The sequence below is a fragment of the Xiphophorus maculatus genome, chromosome 24 (genome assembly GCF_002775205.1).
Source record: "Xiphophorus maculatus strain JP 163 A chromosome 24, X_maculatus-5.0-male, whole genome shotgun sequence".
Taxonomy (NCBI): Eukaryota; Metazoa; Chordata; class Actinopteri; order Cyprinodontiformes; family Poeciliidae; genus Xiphophorus; species Xiphophorus maculatus.
In genome coordinates this window covers 12,736,263-12,753,999 of record NC_036466.1, presented here as the reverse complement: position 1 = coordinate 12,753,999, position 17,737 = coordinate 12,736,263, and the positions used below count along the sequence as shown (strand labels likewise).

The window sequence follows — 17,737 nt, the reverse complement described above, 5'->3', positions numbered from 1 at the left end:
GCTGCTATGAAGACGTCAAGCTGTTATTGTCCAACATAACTTTATTTCTGGAAACTTTTCCATAAATAACTTTCTAAACTACCAGGTGATGCACGGTGGTGGCAGCTTCATGACTGGTGCAGCTGGAAACCATTAAAGGTTGAACTGGGAACAACTGATGCCACAACTGCCTTAAAGTGGCTGCACTGCCACCTGGTGGACACAGAGACCATCACACTCAACTGGTTTATGTACATTTTAGATTACTTTTTTAAAAAATGATACATTTTTTAAAGTGTGTAAACCTGCAAAACAAAAGTTTAAATCACTTTAGAGTCATGTTGATATCTGGACAATCCAGTGTACGAGGTGTACTTGAATGCACCATAAAAGCGCAGTGTAACCATAGGTAGCATTTACATGTTCAAACCAAATTTTAAATAAAATTAATAGTTGTGTAATCCCTCCTGAATGCGCCGAGCGCTTCGTACAGCTGGATCTGGACTGCAGCTCATTTCTGCGATCCAGATCCGAGCCGGTTCTGGTTCGGATCGTTTAGTATTTGAAATAAAACCCAGAGACCATCTGCAGTGATCAGATCACCTTTAATATGTCGGAGATTTACAGTCTGACTCAAACACTCAGATACAGATTTAAAGGTCAAATATTGAGACACAACGAAGCAGAAAGACAAAAATACACGAGAGCAGGAGGTTACATATGAGCTGTGCAGAAAATATTCAAAATAACAGAAGGTCAAATAAAGGCAATAATTATTACAATACAGGATATATCCTCCTGAGACCCAGAAAAAAAAAAGTTTTTGAATTTTGTTTTTTCCACTACATGACTCTTTGGAGTGAAAAAACATCACTACAATTGAAAAGTTTCAAAACATGTTTTTATTTATTTTTTACAGTATGTCCTTTGGAGAGGACATCGGGACTCTCTCGTGGCAAATATGAACACATTTCGAGGCCCAGGATGTCCTCTCTAAGGACCAACAGGATTTAACACAGTGGCATGTATGGTTTCAGAGTTATGAACAAAAAAACCTATGTCCTCCACAGAGGACAAAAATGTATTGCTGGGTCTCAGGAGGATAAGACAGATTACACATATGAATGTATGTACAAACACAGATAGATACTGCATAATGGAGGCTTCCTTAGGTTTGAAGCATATAGGTCAAATATTAAAGACTTTTCATAGTGTAAGAGCGAGTAACAATATATATTTATATCTCTATACATAGAATACTTTATGAAACAAAGGCACTGACTGAGGATGAAGCGCTTCATGCTGGGTTTGGATTTCTAACTGAATCTGAGCTCCAGACGTCACCGACGTTCGGCTCCATGAGGAAACGTTCAGGGAGTTTCATTCATTTCCAGAAGCTCTCCAGTAAAATCTGCTGAATGCAGGACAACTACATTTCCCAGAGTTCCATGTCTGACTTGTGCAAAACATTTAAACCAACAGGAAACCTGGAGCAGGTCGGATAAACGTCGCGGTGAGACCTGAGCGTGTTTGTGGTTAAAAATGTTTAAACCACAAACAAATGAACGTTACGGAAAATGTTAATTACGTTACATTCCCTTTGGTATCCTCAGGACTAAAGCTTCTTACATGGCTTTGGTTACAAAAGTTTGGTTTCATTCAAGTCTGTTTCCTCTAAAATCTGATGAAAACGATTCGTTTTTCTTATTCTGGAAGAAGCGCTACTAAAGTTGGCTCAGTTTGGGCTGAACTGTTAAAACTAGGTCAATTAAAAGGCATCTATGAATGATTTTCCATTTATTTTCCTTATTTCATATATACATTAGCTGCCTTACACTGTCTTACTTCTGTGTTTTGCTGCTGGACGGGTTTAAGGTTGTGGAGACACAGAGGAGGATGTGAGCCTTGCTAAAATAAACTTTTATCTTTAAATCTAGTGCAAACAGCGCAGCGAGAGTTACTCTTTAAAAATTAAGTGCTAAAGTTTTAATTTGTGCCTGTTTAGTTTCATAAAGTGGCTCCAGGAATCTAATCCTAAGCGTTTCTGTGTTTTGGCAAATCAAACACCTTAAAGTGAAACAAATCTCAAAGTTTGGCTTTAAACTAATAAAGTAAATTTGGTCAATTTTACAATATTTTCCCTTTTTTTTTTCTTTTTAAAGCTCCATCAGTTTAAGGCACCGTCTGTATTTTAACCCCCTGACAAGAAAAGAGCAAAACATCAGAAGAAACAAATAAAATAAACTAAAATGAAAGGAAGAGAAAGATCTGGCTCAGAGACAAAGCTTTAAAAAATACAAACAAGCAGCTGATTTCACTGAATCGACTCGACTTCCAGGCTCGTAGTAGGATGATGACGTCACTCTGCTGTGCGTTTACGTTCATGGTTTTATGTTATACCCTGTCTGCTTGCAAAGCAAACCTTCCCCGCTGCGGCACAGTTGAAATGAACTCAATGGAGACGGATTAGAACAGCAACCAAACAACGAAACAGCGACCGTCGACCCGGCGCGGCGTTCGGGTCGGAGCGGAACATTTGTGCGCTGAACACGACAGCGGGAAAAACTCGCGGCTGGTTCAGTGTTCTCGTCGTTTTCTTTTTTTAAAAAATGGGAATAAACTGAGCAACAAATGGGTGTGAGCGCAATACCACCTCCGGCCTCTAGGCGTTGAAGTCGTTTAGATTAAGAATCACTCAGGTTTGTAACTGCTGCCCCCTAGTGGTGAACCGAACAGCTCACATTCTGTCCCGTTTTACTTAAATTCACTTCCAACCTCCTCAAACTGCCTGTGTGCGATAAAAAGTGTTTTAAATAAATGTTTTTAATGCTTTATGAACACTCCACACGACTTTCTGCTGCTTCTCACCGTTAAATGTGAAGGAAAAATGACTCAAAACATTTTTCTTCCTTTTTTATGGTTAATTTGAAAACTCCTGATTCCTATATGAGGAAGTATTACAATAAAATCATCCAAATTGCTTAATAGGTCCTATAAAAGAGGAGATATTTCCCCAGTCCTGATTGTCTTCTCGAACCAACACCACCAAACCAAAGCTGAACTTGTCCTTCGCCCGTTCTTCAGTCTAACCCTCGTTAGTCGTTCCAGTCTTTACGGTTTTCCACGGATGAGTCCGAGTCTCAGTCCGGGTTGGAGTCCAGGCGTCTCGGCGGTCCTATTTGTTCTCTGTCAGGCAGGTTTTCCCGTTGGGCAGCAAGGTGAAGGGGAATCCTCCGTTCCCAACGATGGGACGGTTGTCCATCTGTGGAGACAAAACACATCAACTCAGAAACCTGCAACGATCCGAAGTTTAAAAAACTGAGCCATCGGTTCAAGAAGCCTGTGGTAAACTTTATATTTTCCTGCTTTAACAGAATTATTTGGGTAATAAAGCTGAGAGATTTAATCCAGATTTAATCTAGAAAGATTAGCAGATGTTGACCACCAGGGGGAGCTAAATACCTTTCTATCTAGTAGCTGTAAGTTTCATAGAAGAAATGTTTTCATTTATTGTCATGCTAAATTCATATAAATGATTTTTAAAAACCTCAAACTGTACAATTTTTATCTTATATCTTTACTATTTTACCATTTAATATTCTACTACATGAATGTGCATCAATAAATATCAATTAATTTGAAAATATGATTTAATGCAGACACTGTGTGCAATTTATTGATAAAAAACGACTTTATGTGACTTAATGTGTCGTAAATAAGAATTCTACTAATAACAGTAAATGTTCAGCTCTTAAAAACAATCCTAACTGACTGCTGTGGTTTTAGTTTTTAGTTTTTCTCCTCATTAAAAAAAAAATCTTAAAAGAAAATCTCTTTAAAGTTGAACTGAACATCAAATGAATCATTAATCATAAATCATTGTGTCCTAATAACTGTAAAGTCTCTCCAAAGGGCTGATGGGAAAGCGCCACTATAAGCCCCGCCCCCCGACTTTCATCAAATAAATTTATGGTGGAACCATAAAAAAAATATTAAATACATAATTAAATCATTTTCTGCATCAGCTGTTAGAGGTTTGAATTTGAACCATTTAATCACATTTCTCTATAAATTATTTAATTAATGATTTCATAAAGTATTTATTTAATTTTGTCCCTTCTGAGGTTCCGTACCCTGGTGTTTCAGATCAGTGCTGCTGTATAAACAACCAGTATTTCTTTTATTTATTGATTCTCATATTTTCGTGCTTGTTGTCCTAGTCAAAGTATGAAGGAGAAGGAGTCAACCTGTGTGTTGTCACTGAAGTGTAGAAAGTGTTGCTGCATCGTCTGGCCGTTGGACTTGACCTGGTAGGTCAGCGCCGCCTCCTTATGCGATGGCAGCGCCGCCGCCACAGCGCCGCCCGCAGGCAGCGCCTGGTAGCAGCAGGTGGCCTTGGCCGGCATGTGGAAGAAGTCCGGGTCGGTTCTGGCCTGGCCGTGAAGGACGCCGTTGGGCAGCGGCGCGGCGGCGGTTCTGAACATGCAGTCCAGCTGGTTGGGGAACAGGCCGGGCTCGGGGGTTCTGAAGGCGTTCTGGATGGTGGGGTTGGGCTGGAACCCGGACAGCGGCGGCTGAATGTTGGCGCCGCTTGAAATATTCGGGGCGTAGGGTTCTACAAAGTTCTGGGCTGGGCCGGACTCGCCCCACTGGGCGCCTTTAAAGATAAACACTGGGTTCTGGTCCGGGTCCGTTAACTCTGTAGGGCTGCTTTTAAAAACCTGGTGCTGATGACACGAAGGGTTAAAGGTCATGTTTGAGGAGCTGCCCAGCTGAAGGGAAGACGGAACCGGAACCTGCAGGCCGTTGAGCCCAGCAGAAGTCATGGGAGGGAAGTCCAGGTGGCTGAGCTTGGCTGACCCAGAGAGCGGCGGCTGGATCTGGTTCTGGATCTGGTTCTGGATCTGGTTCTGATTCTGGACGGGCCAGCTGAAGTCCTGCTGCCCGGCCAGCTCCGGGTTGCGGTTCTGGATCTTGTCCAGGCCGCCCTCGCTCTGCAGCTGCTCTGCCACGTAGGTCAGGATGTCGCTGCTCAGCAGGTCGTTCATGTCGTCCTGGAACACCTGGTTGCCGGCGGTGAAGTTCATCAGAGAGTTCTCCCAGCTCTGCAGCTCCTCCGGCCCGACGTCCACCGCCTCGATCAGGTCCGCTTCGCCGAACAGCTGCTCCAGCGTCTCCACCATGTCCTGGATGGTGGGGTCCATGCGCAGCAGCGGCACGCCGGCCGCCGGCTCCGCCTGCAGCTCCTGGGGGATGCTGACGGTGGCGTGCGTGTCCTGGAACACCACGTCGCTCAGCGAGCTGATGCCGTTGGGGTTCTCGTGCTTGCAGTAGGCCGCGCGGCCCTGGCTCCGCAGGCAGTCCAGCAGGGAGTTGGAGTTGCTGGGTTCTCCCTCCATCTTCCGGAGTTTGGGCGCGGAGCAGAGGTCCGGCACGTCCAGGTTCTCCAGGCTCAGCGGCAGATCGTACAGCTGCGCCTCGCCGGTGGCGAAGTTGAAGGGCAGCTGCAGCTGGCGCAGGCGCAGCTGCTCCTCCCCCTCCTCGTTCCTGCGGAGCGACAAAAACAGCCGGGTCAGGAGCAGACCCACGGACAAGTCCGAGTCTCCGGACCGGACCAGGACTCACGTCAACGCTCGCTGCCGCGCCACGATGAACTCTGGCCGCCCGTCCTTATAGAGCAGCCGGGCGTTGGCCTGGACCCAGACCCAGCGCCGATCTTTGGCCAGCAGTCTGAAGAAGGTGAAGCCAGTTTCTCCGGTTCTGATCACTGCAGACAAGAAACACGATTTAAATCACCAGCATTTATTACAACGGATCAAATTCATCAGGAAACATCGACTGACATAAACCAGGTATCAATAAAGTGGATAAATATCTACAAACATTCACCTTTATTTATTAAAATATGTCCATAATTGACTAAATGTATCAATATTTATGAAAATTAGCAATAGTCACCATTTTTAAATCAAAATATTATCAATATTTATCAAAATGTATGGCATTATCAAAATGTACGACATTCTTATAAAATTTTATCAATATTTATCAATTGACCTTTTACTTTGTTATTTTAGAATATTTACAGCCTTTAGAGGAACATCTGGTTCCATAATGATCTGAATTATTCTGGAATATTTAGTAGTTTTTAGTTCTTGTTACTTCGTAGATGCTTGTCGGCGCAGTACATCATGTCGGCGGCGTGGATGAAGCTGTAGCCTGAACCCTTCATGCTGATCTCCACCTCGTTGTAGCCCAGAATGATCTTCCCTCTGTGGACACAAACACACGTCAGCTTCCTGCAGCGGCGGCTCGGCGTCCTGACGGCCGGCGGCTCGGCGTCCTGACGGCCGGCGGCTCGGCGTCCTGACGGCCGGTCGGTGTTTTAACTCACCTGCCATCGATGCCGATGGGCGTGAAGTCCAGCTTGTGTTTGGTCTGGAAGATGAGCGTCTTAGTGCGGATCTCCAGGATGGACGGCTGCTGCAGCGGCGTTGCGATGGCGAACAGAGCCAGCTGAGGTGAAACCAGCGACCCGTTCTCAGACACCCGGTTCTGACCGTGGAGGAACTTGAGCCGGCCGCGGAAGTTCAGAGCCTGAGGACGAAGAGACGCAGCTCAGAGCGACGATCTGCACGGCGGCTTCAGGAAGAAAAGGAGGAGACTCTTACCAGGAAGCCAGACGAGTTGTCCAGCAGGCAGCGGAAACGACAGCAGAAGTTTCTCTCCAGGAAGGACGAGTTCTCAGGAGGGATGGTCTGGAGGTCGTAGGCCACCACGTTGGTGCTGATGTCAGCGCTGTTCTGCTCACCTGGACAGGCGAGGGAGCAGATAACACAGTCAGGAAGCTTCAAACTAGATTTACACTTTAAAAAGCCTGATGTTTTTCTGCAGAGCACCGTGTAAAAACAATAAAACCTATAAAACAAACTAAAAGAAGGAAGAGAAGCGAAACAGGAAAGTGAGCAGCAACAAGAAGGACTAAAGAAGCAAACATTACTTAAAACGAGAACTTAAAAGAAGCAAAACCAAAGAAAACAAAACTGAAATCAGAAAAAATAACAGAAAAACTTGTCAAACAAAACCTGCTTCCATAAGAAAGAAAAAAGATGCAGAAAGGACAACAAAGTGGTTCTGAGCTGCATCTCCGACCCACAGAGAGAAAACTCTGAATCATAACCATAAATCAGAGTGAAATTTATGTAAAACAAGGAAATTACAAGCAAAGCCAACATAGAAAAACAAACAAAAGAAGAGCAGAACGGAAACAGAAAAAACTAAGAAAACATTTTAACTAAACACAAAACAGATCCGAAGCTGAAGAACAGACGAGTTTCTGCTAAACAACAAAAAAATCAACTAAAAGCCAAAAATAAAGATGAATAATCAATGCAATCAATGGAAAGTCATTAAGTAAGTACTGTGTAAACACTGAACAGCCAGCAGAGGATGAATGGTTCAGGTTGTCCTGTGTCAGACTCACTGGGACTCTCGGATCCGTCTGTGTCGGAGTCGAAGGAGAAGTGAAGCTGGCGTCTGAAGAGCGCGCGGTCGTCTGCGTGGATCAGCTCAAACACGCTCTGATGGACGACGTCCGACTGAACGACAACGACACAAATCAGTCAAACGTTTCTGAGAGTCTGGCGCCCCCTGGTGTCTGTGTGCTAAACATCTAAAACACAGGTTGGTTCCAGCTTTCATCTCCTCCTCAGCAGAGCAGCTCCAGGAGAGCTGAAACTAATCACCAAAGCAGCTGGTTCGCTCCAGCAGCTGCTGCAGACTTCCTGGATCAGCTGAAAACACACACCGTGTTGTGTGTGTGTGGGGGTGTGTGTGAACCACGTGTTTCCCCCCCGGGAACAGGTTTTGTCCCCCACCCCCGGCCTCAGATTGCAGACATGTTTAACCCCGGTTCAATCGGATGTGTTTACGAGTCAAGAGTTCAGAGCCGACAAAGAGGTTCAGTTCTCACGCACTCTCATGTGATTCAGTACGAGTGTGTGTCGGGGTGTGTGTGTGTGTGTGTGTCAGTCAGCGTGTCGTCCAGCTGAGACTTCATCTGCCACGCAACTAAAAGCAGAGAAAATACTTGTTTTTAGGTTCTGAGGGGAACAAACAGCCTAAAAGTTGTTTAAAACTTTAATCTGAACATTTATTTACCGGAGGAAATAATAATTAATAACATTTGGACTTTGCTACGCCCCACTTGGACTTTAACTGAGCCAAACACTGAAATTAACGGTGAACACGTGAGAAAGCTTCTCCTGTGAGCTGATGAGCACGGTGGAGGATGTGTGGTGATCAGGGCTGGCTGACTGACGTCTTCCTGATGATCCGAGACGTTGCTGTGAGGAACGGCGTTCCTCCAGGGCGTGTGCTCGGCCTGCTGCTATTCCCAACAGTAACTTGGAGTTTCACAGAAAAATGAGTGAATTTTCCACTGAAAATTTTGAGTTAAGTATTAAAGAAATAATCTGCAAATGTGCAAATTTGTTGTGAATAATTTGGAGTTACGTTCCACAGAAACATCTGTTCACTGGGAAATGCTGAACAATTCGTTCCTGTGGGAGGAGACGGTTGCTGGAGTTAAAGTAGCAGCAGATATTAAATAAAAATCTGCAAATACATGAACCATAAAACCAAATCAAGACTTTATTGTCTGGTCTGAGTCCAGTGGACGTCCTGTGCAGCTGAGGTCTGGAGCGTCCGCCAGTCAAATCTGATCCGTTTTAAGGTTTTATTGTGATTTTGTGAATGTTATGTGAAAACAATGACAAAGTTAATGATTTAGCAGAACATGAGGGTGACACACAGGGTGACACACACGTGCTTGGTGCATGTTGACGGTAGCTGCTGTGTTGTACCTGGTGGAAGCCCAGGAAGTCCTGGATGGTGGGCGACGTGTAGAAGACGTAACCTTCAGCCGTCACCACCAACACGAAGCCGTTCAGCGCCTGCAGGCAGAGAGGAAGCATGGTTGCTTTCTGAGCCAATCACCTTTGAGCTGCAGCTCTGAAGCAAAGCCAAACCTGCAGCAGCAGGTCTCCCTCAGAGAAGCTGACTCCGTCGATGGAGGTGGTCACCGTGGAGAAGGAGGCGGAGAGCGACGGCGGCGCGGCGCTCTGGACGTTCCCTCCAAACAGCCGCTCCCGCTCGCTGCTCCAGCTGGAGCCGTTCGGGCCGGCTTTCATAACGGCTGCAGGGGAAAAATACAAACATCTTTAATGTTGAACTCAGTTCAGGTGATGGAGCAGAAGGAAGAGCTTTTATCTGTCTGCATGTTTCTATCAGGGCGGAGCAGCCTGATCCTTCCTGCATCTCTTCCTCTTCCTCCTCTTATCACTCAGACAGAGCGACTCAATAACAGCGGAGAAAATAACGGCTTAAAATATCCTCAGAGAGGAAGCAGGCAGGCTGGGAGACGGAAAGCAGCTCAAATGGATGATGGAGGAGGGAAGCAGACGGAGAGCTGGAGTCTGAAACTACAGAGAAGGAAAAGCTGCAGCTGCAGAGTGAGAGCTCTGAAATCCAACGCCGCTCCTCCAGAGGCCAAACGAGGAGAACAGGCGGAGCCACAAAATTACCCGTTGGACTCATCTGATCTGAACTCAGCAGGGAAGGGGAATTTTTGGGGGAAGAACGGCTGCGTGTGAAGTGGTGGACGGAGGCCTGCGAGGCTCACAGAGACACCCCATCGATCGGGAGGCAGATCGCCGCCGATGGAAAACAATCCTGAAGGAATGAAACGTGTAATTTGGAGGCAGTGGATGGAAACCCGGAGATTATAAGTCCTTTAAAAAGCAACAGAGATCAGCCAGAAAACCAGCACATCCTCACAGTGATTAGGTCTGACAAGCTCAAACTCTGGCGGAGGAAACGCTTCACACCGAGGCCTTCGTGACTCAAAGGACAAAAATCTGGCTTTTAAAAGTCCAGACCCACTTTAACAGATAGATCCAAAGGAAAAGACACTGACATACACGGCAAATAAACTCTTTAAGCTGATGATTTTGCCAAACTTAAACAATGGAAACTCATTTATTTACATTATTCAATCCGGAGCCGTTCATTAAATGCATCAAAATGGGATTCAACTGGGAATAAAGCACCACTGCTAAAGGACCACTGGGATTCCCGGGGGTTCGGTACCAAAACCATCCACTGCCACCTTACAACTGCCTATTTAACTAACACCAAATATAACTTGGTATGCATTAATACATACAGAAGCTCTGAGGGGTTCAGCCAATCAGCAATCAGGAAAATGAAAGCCACTCCTGGATTGGCTGTTTTAAACCAGCAGACAACAACAGCTGTTGAGTCGCTTCCACAGCTGATTTTTCTTCTGAATATTTTAGACGTGCTCTACAAAAATATGTGTCAACAGACAAATTGGGAGTTGCATTACACGCAAAATAAACAAATTGATACATTTTCCACAAATAATTTGGAGAAAAATGAGCAAATTTAACTCAATAAGTTAAATTTGTAACCTCATCGTTTAAAGCTTAAATAACTTTATCCAGTAGGTTTGTTAAAATAAGCAGAAACATTTTGATTTAAACTTCCTGTTTTGGTCTCAGTGAAGGGAAACCAGCAGCTCTGACTTTTTCTTTCAGCACTGGAACAGGAAGTTGGACCAACGTAAAACAGAAAGATTTACCTCTGAAGTTATATTAGAGGTTCTGCTTCTTCTGTTTGGGAACATTTAAAATCAGAGCAGTAATTTATACCAAGCAACTCAGTTTGAGGTTTTAATTCAGGCCTGCTGCTTCCTGGTCCTCCGATAGAAACACTGGAGCTGTGGCTTGTAGAAAATGGGGGAAATCCCCATGGCAACCGGTGAGTCAGCATTCTCTGAGTCTGTGGTTTTAACATGACTCAGCAGTTTGGTTTTTCTTATCTTAAACAACATCAAACATGTTTCTGAAAAATGTGTTTGTTTCAAGTCAATAATAACTCAATCTTGATTTCAGAAATATTAGTTCGATTGGCAGATTATTTTCATTGATAACGTGGAGAAAGTGAAATAATATGCCAGTGGAAAAATTATTTTTTAAAGTCAACTATTGACGAGTTCCTATATCTGTCTGATGAGTTACTTAAATTAGTTTCCTCTGATTTCAAGGGACAGGCCTATACATCAGTGGGTATTAATCGATGCATGGCATCCATTTTGTTTCCAGTTTATAACAATAACTTTATAAACTTTAAATACTTAAATATTCTAAAATCCTAAAATAAAATAAAAACGTCAATAATTTGGGCCAAATAAAAGTTTTGATCGAATTTGTTCCTCCAAAGAGGCAGAAAGATAAAGGTGTGAGAAATTAATATTTTCTTCTTCTTCCTTCTTTTAGCTCAGCTGGGCTGAGTTTGGACGGAGGATCTACTGTATGAAGAGAGAAACCTGGAATCAGTCCCAAACCTTCCCTTGTAAAGCGCACAGAGCTCCAGTAATCCCAGAAAACGTGATAGTGGCCAGTTACAAAGGCAGGAACAACCAACCAGATGGGCTGCTCTAAAACCAACCGCAGCACAAAGGAGGGAAGCGTCCCAGAATCACCCTTTAAATCTCCTAACTGGGAGTTTCCTGCTGCAGGAGCCAACTTTAACATTTTATACCAAGGAATCCACATTCATGCGAGCTTACACAACTCTGTGATCCACAAAAGCAAAATATGAAGAGGGACACTTTCTGAATTATGACACAGCCGGAGCCGAATACCAAGGCAGCCGCAGGAACCGAGACAGAAACTCATTAGAGACGAGAAGGCCTGTTAGGACGACAGAAAAAAGTGACGCTCCTTGTGATGATTTACGCTGCTGCATGTTTCATTTACTCTGCTTAATGGAGCTGCACATTCCCAGAGCTCAGCTCTGTCTTTTCACGACCGCCCACCAACACCAGCTCACACCCAGTCCACTCCGAGCCAGAAGGTCTCCCCAACCTAATCATGACTGAGTGGCAACACGCCGGCTTCCTCTGGAGCGACAACATACACAGATCACATAAAAACACATTTCTCTTTAATCCCATGCTCCTCCGCTCCGACTCGGCTCAGAGGGAGTTTCCTTTCAAATGTTTTACTGCTCCCAGGACGCGCTCCGCACGCCATCATGCCAAAACTCAAGAGCAACAATCGATTTGATGCCGTTTCCCCTCAGCGGTCCTCAGGCCGTCTTCCCACTGCTGCAGCGCTTCTACATGACTGGATGGGTTCAGGCCTGCTTTATGTGTTTATTTACTCAGAGCTGATTTTATAGAACTGAAAACTTGCTTTATGGATAATTTTCACTGGGATGACTCCAAACAGCTTCAATCACTGCTAATTAGGTCATTTCATCAGAAATCATTGAAATTTCTGATGAAAAACTATTATATATTAATGATGAAATGAACGAGATGTAATGACAGAAACATATTGTTATCTGGTACTTTACTGAATTCATAGAAGACAGACAGAAAAAACTCCAGACTGATTTTAATATTAGAAAACTTTGCTGCAAAACGTATAAAAAAGATGAACATGGGTTTTCTGAATCTGAATATTAACAGGTTTTTGCTCTGGAACTGAGTAATCACTACCAAGATTACTAAGTAATCAATCTTTTAGATTATTATCTGAACCGAAACCAGCTTGTTCATTTTTAAAACGGTCCGTTTTAACACCTTTCATGTTTCAACTGCAGAACAGAGAAAAGAAAAATGATGCTCAAGAAAAAGCCACCTTAAGAAAGTCACTTCACAATAAAAGTATTGGAAAATAGTTGTAGTTCTCACTTTCCTATAGCCCTGGCTTACAAGGGGTACCTCAAGGCTGTGTACTCGGACCCATGCTCTATTGTTTGCTACTGGCTTTAAGTTCATTAACTTAGCAGTGATACGCAAATCTAGCTCACTCCTCACCCTTAAAGAAAATAAACTCAAGCTTTTGTTTTGAATAGTAATCGTTATCCAAACACACTTTTCAGAGTTTGGCTGATTACTGGTGATGCTCAGGAAACAAAACCACATGAGTTATTCGCTGTAATGTCACAAAACTGAGCTCAGAGCACAGGAACGCCTGATGACACACCAAAAACTTCCAGAAATCAAAGAGAGACGCATTTCAAACAGAAACCCAACACGACCGAGCGCATTCAGTGAACGAAGAAGTCTGAAAAATAATGAGGAGATGCAAACAAACGAGGAGCAGCTGGATGTGGTGCGCGAGAGCGACGACGTGTTGTTTTCTCCATGTCTTCGGTTTCGCCGTTGCCTCACAGTGGTTTTGGTCTGGGCATGCTCAGAGTGCTGCGCCTCGACACAGTCATAGCTGGAGGCCATTTGGTTTAGTGGTTCTGTGTTATTACAACAACACTGAGCTATTTTAGGCCTGACAAGAAGAATAGAGTCTGATCCAGAGGAGAGAAAAAAGGTGTGAGTAATTAGCAGAAACTTGGTCAAACAAAAAGGAGACCAGGTGAGGATAAAATACAAAGAATGAAAAGATTCTGATGGAGGAGAAGAGTGCAGGTAGAAGTAAAAAGCGAGGACAGTGAAAGCAGCACAGGTGTTTTTAGGAAAGCCCAGTTCTCCTTCTGCTGGAGCAGAAACTGACTTCACGCTCCAGAGCCGCCATTTAACCAGAACCAGCTGACCTCCAGAGCCGACATAAAACACGAGAAACCAAATCCTCTCCTCCTCTACGGCCCTGTGATGAAGAGGAGGCCCCGCAGCGCTGGCTGCGTACGGCTCCGCTCCAGACTCATTTGGCTGATCAAACAGACCCGTCTGGTCCAGAACTCTGACAAAAACAAGAACTGATCCTCCGGTTCTGTTGGCTCCACACAGTAATGACAGAACTAAAGAGAATTCAGGAACATTGAAGGAAACTCCAGACCAGAGGTCTGCAACCTTTTAAAACTAAAGAGCCATTTTGCTCTCAGGTCGGCCAAATAAAACTCCCTTACAGCTGCTAATGTCACAAAGACGTTTACTTTAGGAAATGTCTCCAGCATTTCATTTCTATTTTTAGGATTTAAAATAAAGATGGACATAAAAGAGGATGTTTTTTTTTCCAAACAAGCATTCCTCTAATACCAAGGAAAACAGACATAAATGCATATTTTTGGTACATTTATGAAGTTATTAAGAGTAATTTTGTAAGGTCCAAAGAGTTGCAGGCTGCAGACTCCTGGTCTAGAAAAAAAAACTAAACATGAGTTTATGTGTTTTCAAGGTTTTCAGCAAACAAAACTTCATGTTTTTCTTAAATTAGAAACCTGAGAACAACTAGGACAGATTTCTGGACAAAGCGTCTTCATCTTCTGCCAGTCCGAATATTTTCTTATTTTCTCCCAGTTTCAAACATCTTCAGGTTCTCAGACTTTCCAGCTTTAGCTCTTCATCTCGCTTCTTGCACTTGTTGACCCCGACTGCAGGCCTCCTCGCCTCTCCCTCTCCCTCATCCCTCCGTCTTCCAGCTCGGGCTCTCCTGCACTTTGTGGTTTCTCTTTGACTTTGAAACCGGAGCGCTGAAAGAAGCCATTGTTCTTCCTCTCTTTGGGCTGCAGGATGACGGAGGCGGGGGTATGACAGGAGATCAGGATCACTGGCGCTCGCTCCATGCCTTTTGCTCTCACATGAGCGGGGAGCGCAGGTCTGGACATGAACGCCGGTAGGTTTCAGATTGTGAGTTGGTCTCTGGTTGTAAATCATCTAAACATGCTTCATCTGCTGTGACTTCCTGTTTTGCTCCCGTCCCTTTGAACAGTGACAGCTGCTGTGATCTGCACCACCAGAAGCCATTAAATGGTCAAATATTTCGTACATTTTTCTCCACATGCATGGATTTTCTGTTTAGCTGCTGATCCGAGGTGACGTTCCACACTGACCCGTGACGATAAATACCCCACAGAAGCATCTTACTAGAAAGAACCCAGAAGAACAGGCACCAACAGAGATCAGCTGCTGATGCTGCAGGTTTTTCATTTTCCCTTTCAGGAAAAGAAAAAACAATAATAAACAGCAGAATTTAAAGTTTTAACCTGACTCTTCTGCCTGAAAATCTCAACCACTCGCTGAATTATACAGCTACAAACCTGGAGGCCCGACAGTAAATGACAGGGTAGCGTTTGTTCTGCGTTGGTCCCGACTAAATATACGCTCTGGAGGACAACAGGGTCAGAGGCAGATGGAGAAACCCTGAACTGCAGCTGAATGCAGCTGTCTGGACATCAACATCTCAGTATTTTGGATTATTGGACTCAGATCTGATAGGAGATTCTGAATCAGGTTCTCTTCTGACCCGAGGGGCTCCACAGGGCGCAGTTCTTGGGCCCAATTTTAATTAGCTAGCTTTATTCAGTCTTTTTCTGATACGTCTGATCAACTCTATGCAGACGACATCCAGTTGTATGTCGACAGGTTCTCTTTTGTCTGCTACATGAAACTCTACAGATAATCAACATTTACAGCTAAATGTTTATCTTGTTTTTATAGGTATTGAGTTTACAGCTGGAAGCAGCTGATTAGCATCTCAACAGCCACATTAATAGCTGAACTATGACCCCAAACTCCAGAGGGCTTCATGGATGCAGCCTCCACACTGGACGCGGATTATATCCCCAACATCTCAGAGGAGCAGCAAAAGCAAATGAGGTGGATCAGCAGTGTTGGTGTTACAATGGAAAATGGTCTCAGCTGTCTGGACGTTGAGCTGTTATCATGTCATGAGTAAAACAGTAACTGCCTTAAGTCAGAGGCTTTTTCAGACTTGTTGCAAGACTGACTGCTACTGGAGATCCTTCCACAATGACAGCATTTAATTTCCTTTTAGAATAAATAATACTACTAATAATTTGCGAGTACGTTCTTCTGTATTGTATTAATTATTAATATCTTACCTTCAAGATGCTAATGCAAACCCAAACACACTCAGTGGAGGGTTAATCTAAGTACCAACAGGTTGCAGGTGGATCTCGGACGCTGTTTACTGGAATAATCCGGCTCGCTTTGTTTTCTGACAACAGTCTCACCCACATCTGACCTCTGACCCCAGACCTGCAGCAATAAGGTTGAATGTATACACTCGTCAATGTGACTTTCGGGTCAGCCGTACAGATCGTACCCGGCTGTCAGCGGGCAGCTCCAGGTCTGGACTCCTTCTCCTTCACAGAGACGATTTCATCACTCAGTGTCTTTCCAACAAGGAATTAAAATTCCTGGCTGCTGTCAGAGTCAGCTTCACGCTGCAGGTGTGTCCCGCCCTCAGGGGCCAGGCTCCAGTTTGGCAGCTCAGCTTTGAAGCAAGATGAAATTAGAAGCTTTGCTGATGCTAACCTTCATGCTACGTCTGTCATTGAGTTTAAAAACTTGGAGAATCTTAAAGAATCTTGACTAGAAAATGTCCTGGTGTCTTTCAAGTCAAACAACTGAAGAATTTGATAAAATATGTTTTATGATTTTTGTTTTATTATCACTTGAAGCGTCTGGCCTCAGAAACCAAGATGGAAAAGTCAAAGGAAGGAAGAAAGGAAGGAGGGAAAGAACGGATGAAGAAAGGTTGCAAGGAAAGAAGAAACTAAAGAAGAAAAGGAGGGAAAGGATAAAGGAACAAAACTGCAATGAAGAGAAAAAGGACTAAAATAATAAAATAATAAAAGCAACAACGTAAAGAAGAAAGAGAGGAAAAAAGAAAGAGAAAGAAAAAAGAGAGAGCAAGTCTGAGGTTCAGGAAGGCTCTTTGTTCACTTCAACACAACTGTAGGAAATTCGGATAATTTACCGTAGTTACTGCTCACTTTCAACATCTACACACACACACACACCCACACACACGTACACACACACACACACACATACACACACACACACACCCCCACACACACCCGCACACATACACACACACACACACACAGCTTCGCGTGCGAACTTTCAACCCCGACATCCTGAGTTGAAAATGGAGAGGAAGGAGACCGTCGGAGGAGAGGATGACGAGAGAGAGAGAGAGAGAGAGAGAAAAAAAACATTCAGCATCATTATTTTGGGAGCACACACACACACGCAAACACACACACATGCAAACACACACACACACACACACACACACACTGCTAGAGCAAATGTGAGCAGCTGCCAAAAAGTCTGATGTCTGGCTCTCCACTGGTTTGCATGATTACATGTTCTCCAGTTTGGAGCTGCTGAATATTATAATGCTGATTGGAGGAGGAGGAAAAGGAGGAGGAGGAGGAGGAAGAAGAGGAGGAGGAGGAGAAAAGGATGGGAGGATGAGGAGGGAGCAATCGGGGCTAATCTGTAATGGAGTTGGAAACATAATGTAGCTCCGGCGCTCTTATCGCTGTCGTGCCATGGACTCATTGAGGACAGGAAACACAGCCCCCCAGACACACACATACACAATCACACACACCCTCTCACGCACACACACGCACTCTGAAGTGAGTTTTATAACTAATGAGAGCAGGAGCTGGTGGTAGCTGTGAGGGCTGCCGTCTGTCCAGCTTCAAGGTCTGCTGTGGGTCTCACTTTCAGCCGGCCTGACTCATCTGAAAGCTCTGCAGTCAGTCTGACACTTTTCAGTAAAACTACATTTAAACACTTTTTACTGGCAGATACATGAAGTGTGTGTAATTTGTGCAGAAAGTTAGTCTACTTTAAAGACTAGACTCAGTTCGATTGGGACCAAAATTACAACATTTATTACATTTCCAGCTGCTGTGGTTCTTTCTCTGCTCCGAGTCAAACCAACCA

The 17,737-nt window shown here is 44.2% G+C and overlaps 1 protein-coding gene across 2 annotated transcripts in view; it reads right to left on the bottom strand.

The window, feature by feature from the left end:
- Positions 1 to 565: 565 nt before the first annotated feature.
- Positions 566 to 17,737, bottom strand: part of LOC102226260 (aryl hydrocarbon receptor-like) — a 46,577-nt gene continuing 29,405 nt past the window's right edge. For both annotated transcript variants that reach the window (XM_005807375.2, XM_023329145.1), the window contains 9 exons: positions 9,009 to 9,175; positions 8,844 to 8,933; positions 7,463 to 7,577; positions 6,651 to 6,790; positions 6,374 to 6,576; positions 6,142 to 6,251; positions 5,605 to 5,746; positions 4,227 to 5,526; positions 566 to 3,241 (listed from right to left, as the gene is read on the bottom strand). In XM_005807375.2, the coding sequence (XP_005807432.1) occupies positions 3,155 to 3,241; positions 4,227 to 5,526; positions 5,605 to 5,746; positions 6,142 to 6,251; positions 6,374 to 6,576; positions 6,651 to 6,790; positions 7,463 to 7,577; positions 8,844 to 8,933; positions 9,009 to 9,175 (2,354 nt within the window). In that variant the 3' untranslated portion in view covers positions 566 to 3,154. The remainder of the gene's footprint in view (positions 3,242 to 4,226; positions 5,527 to 5,604; positions 5,747 to 6,141; positions 6,252 to 6,373; positions 6,577 to 6,650; positions 6,791 to 7,462; positions 7,578 to 8,843; positions 8,934 to 9,008; positions 9,176 to 17,737) is intronic.